Consider the following 2,500-nt stretch of genomic DNA (forward strand, 5'->3'; position numbering starts at 1 on the left):
AGACATAAAGTACGGACAAAGCATAGTGTGTACTAGCCATAGAACATACTCAAAGACATAAAGTACGGACAAAGCATAGTGTGCACTAGCCATAGAACATACTCAAAGACATAAAGTACGGACAACGCATAGTGTGTACTAGCCATAGAGCATACTCAAAGCATAGTGTGTACTTGAAAAGATTATAGAGTCACCTATGTCCGCCCATCCCATATTTCCACCCCTTCACGTCTATGCTCATATTCATTTCTATACAAACTCGATGGCAGATTCCTAAAGAAACTTAAGCTCCCACGCCGAACCAGTTTCCAAAAAGAGCACCGGGGCCATGACGTTAGAATTATCTTGTAGTACCGTAACATGACATAGAATTATCTTAGTACTGAAACATGACGTAGAATTATCTACATCATAGTACCGAAACATGACATAGAATTATCGTAGTACCGAAACATGACGTAGAATTATCTTAGTACCGTAACATGACATAGAATTATCGTAGTACCGGAACATGACGTAGAATTATCTACATCATAGTACCGAAACATGACATAGAATTATCTTAGTACCGAAACATGACGTAGAATTTTCTACATCATAGTACCGAAATCATGACGTAGAATTATCTTAGTACCGAAGCCATGACATAGACTTATCTTGGTACCGAAAACATGACGTAGAATTATCTTAGTACCGAAACATGACGTAGAATTATCTTAGTACCGAAATCATGATGTAGAATTATCTTAGCACCGAAGCCATGATGTAGAATTATCTTAGTACCGATAAGGACCATGCACAGTGACTAGAGGTGCTGTAAACAGTGCTGTAGCACTCTCCTGAATGGCCTGTAGGGGGTGCTCTCTCCTATAGACTACAGCCCAGCCTAGAGACGCTGTATTGGCCTGCCTACAGCCCAGCCTAGAGACGCTTTATTGGCCTATAGGTGGCGCTCTCTCCTTTAGACTACAGCCCAGCCTAGAGACGCTTTATTGGCCTGTGGGTGGCGCTCTCTCCTTTAGACTACAGCCCAGCCAAGAGATGCTTTATTGGCCTGCCTACAGCCCAGCCTAGAGGCGCTTTTATTGACCTGTCTACAGCCCAGCCTAGAGACGCTTTGCCTGAATGCCCTGAGTGTGTTGACCTGTAGGGTGTGTGTTTGTGTGTTGGTGTGTGCTGGCCTGCAGGGTGTATGTTGGTGTGTGTAGGGTGTGTGTTGGTGTGTAGGGTGTGTGTTGGTGTGTAGGGTGTGTGTTGGTCAGTAGGGTGTGTGTTGGTGTGTGTAGGGTGTGTGTAGGGTGTGTGTTGGCCTGTAGGGTGTGTGTAGGATGTGTAGGGTGTGTGTAGGGTGTGTGTTGGTGTGTGTAGGGTGTGTGTTGGTGTGTGTTGGTCAGTAGGGTGTGTGTTGGCCTGTAGGGTGTGTGTAGGATGTGTAGGGTGTGTGTAGGGTGTGTGTTGGTGTGTGTAGGGTGTGTGTTGGTCAATGCAAGGTGTATTTAGTCTGTAGGGTGTGTGTAGGGTGTGTGTTGGTGTGTGTGTTGGTCTGTAGGGTGTGTGTAGGGTGTGTGTGGGTGTGTGTAGGGTGTGTGTTGGTGTGTGTTGGTCAGTAGGGTGTGTGTTGGCCTGTAGGGTGTGTGTAGGATGTGTAGGGTGTGTGTAGGGTGTGTGTGTGGTGTGTGTAGGGTGTGTGTTGGTGTGTGTTGGTCAGTAGGGTGTGTGTTGGCCTGTAGGGTGTGTGTAGGATGTGTAGGGTGTGTGTAGGGTGTGTGTTGGTGTGTGTAGGGTGTGTGTTGGTCAGTAGGGTGTGTGTTGGTCTGTAGGGTGTGTGTAGGGTGTGTGTTGGTGTGTGTTGGCCTGTAGGGTGTGTGTAGGGTGTGTGTTGGTGTGTGTTGGTATGTGTAGGGTGTGTGTAGGGTGTGTGTTGGCCTGTAGGGTGTGTAGGGTGTGTGTTGGCCTGCAGGGGGTGTGTGTTGGTGTGTGTTGGCCCGCAGGGTGTGTGTAGGGTGTGTGTTGGCCTGCAGGGGGTGTGTGTTGGTCTGTAGGGTGTGTGTATGGTGTGTGTTGGCCTGCAGGGTGTGTGTGTAGGGTGTGTGTAGGGTGCGTGTTGGCCTGCAGGGGGCGCTCTCACCTCGGCTGGTGCAGTCCAGCAGGGGTCGGGGGACGAGGTAGGTGTGGCAGAGGCTGGTGGCGTCCTGCGGTTTCCTGATGGCCGGCGGGTGGGGGGCGTGGCCTGGTGGAGTGGGCGGGGCGTTGGGGTCAGCAGGGGGCGGGGCCTCACACAGGAGGTCGGCCTTCAGCTTCTTCAGCTTGTGTCCACGCAGTTGTTCCGGCTCCTCGCACTTGGCGAAGTTCCCCAGCTGGCGGTTGGACGGCACCTGCAGCGTGCGCACCAGACTGTCCAGCTGGCAGTCGCAGGCCCAGGGGTTGCTATAGAGACGCAGGTATCGCAGGCGTGGCAGAGCGGTCAGCGGCTCCTCGCTGAGCGAGCGCAGGCGGTTGT

General features: G+C 51.3%; 1 protein-coding gene across 3 annotated transcripts in view; it reads right to left on the reverse strand.

The window, feature by feature from the left end:
* lrrc17 (leucine rich repeat containing 17) overlaps window positions 1–2,500 on the reverse strand; it is a 48,750-nt gene that overhangs the window by 24,315 nt on the left and 21,935 nt on the right. For all 3 annotated transcript variants that reach the window (XM_048268196.1, XM_048268194.1, XM_048268193.1), the window contains exon 2: window positions 2,129–2,500. This exon is cut by the window's right edge and continues 706 nt beyond it. In XM_048268196.1, the coding sequence (XP_048124153.1) occupies window positions 2,129–2,500 (372 nt within the window). The remainder of the gene's footprint in view (window positions 1–2,128) is intronic.

This window comes from Alosa alosa, chromosome 17 (assembly GCF_017589495.1).
Source record: "Alosa alosa isolate M-15738 ecotype Scorff River chromosome 17, AALO_Geno_1.1, whole genome shotgun sequence".
In the NCBI taxonomy this organism is placed as follows: Eukaryota; Metazoa; Chordata; class Actinopteri; order Clupeiformes; family Clupeidae; genus Alosa; species Alosa alosa.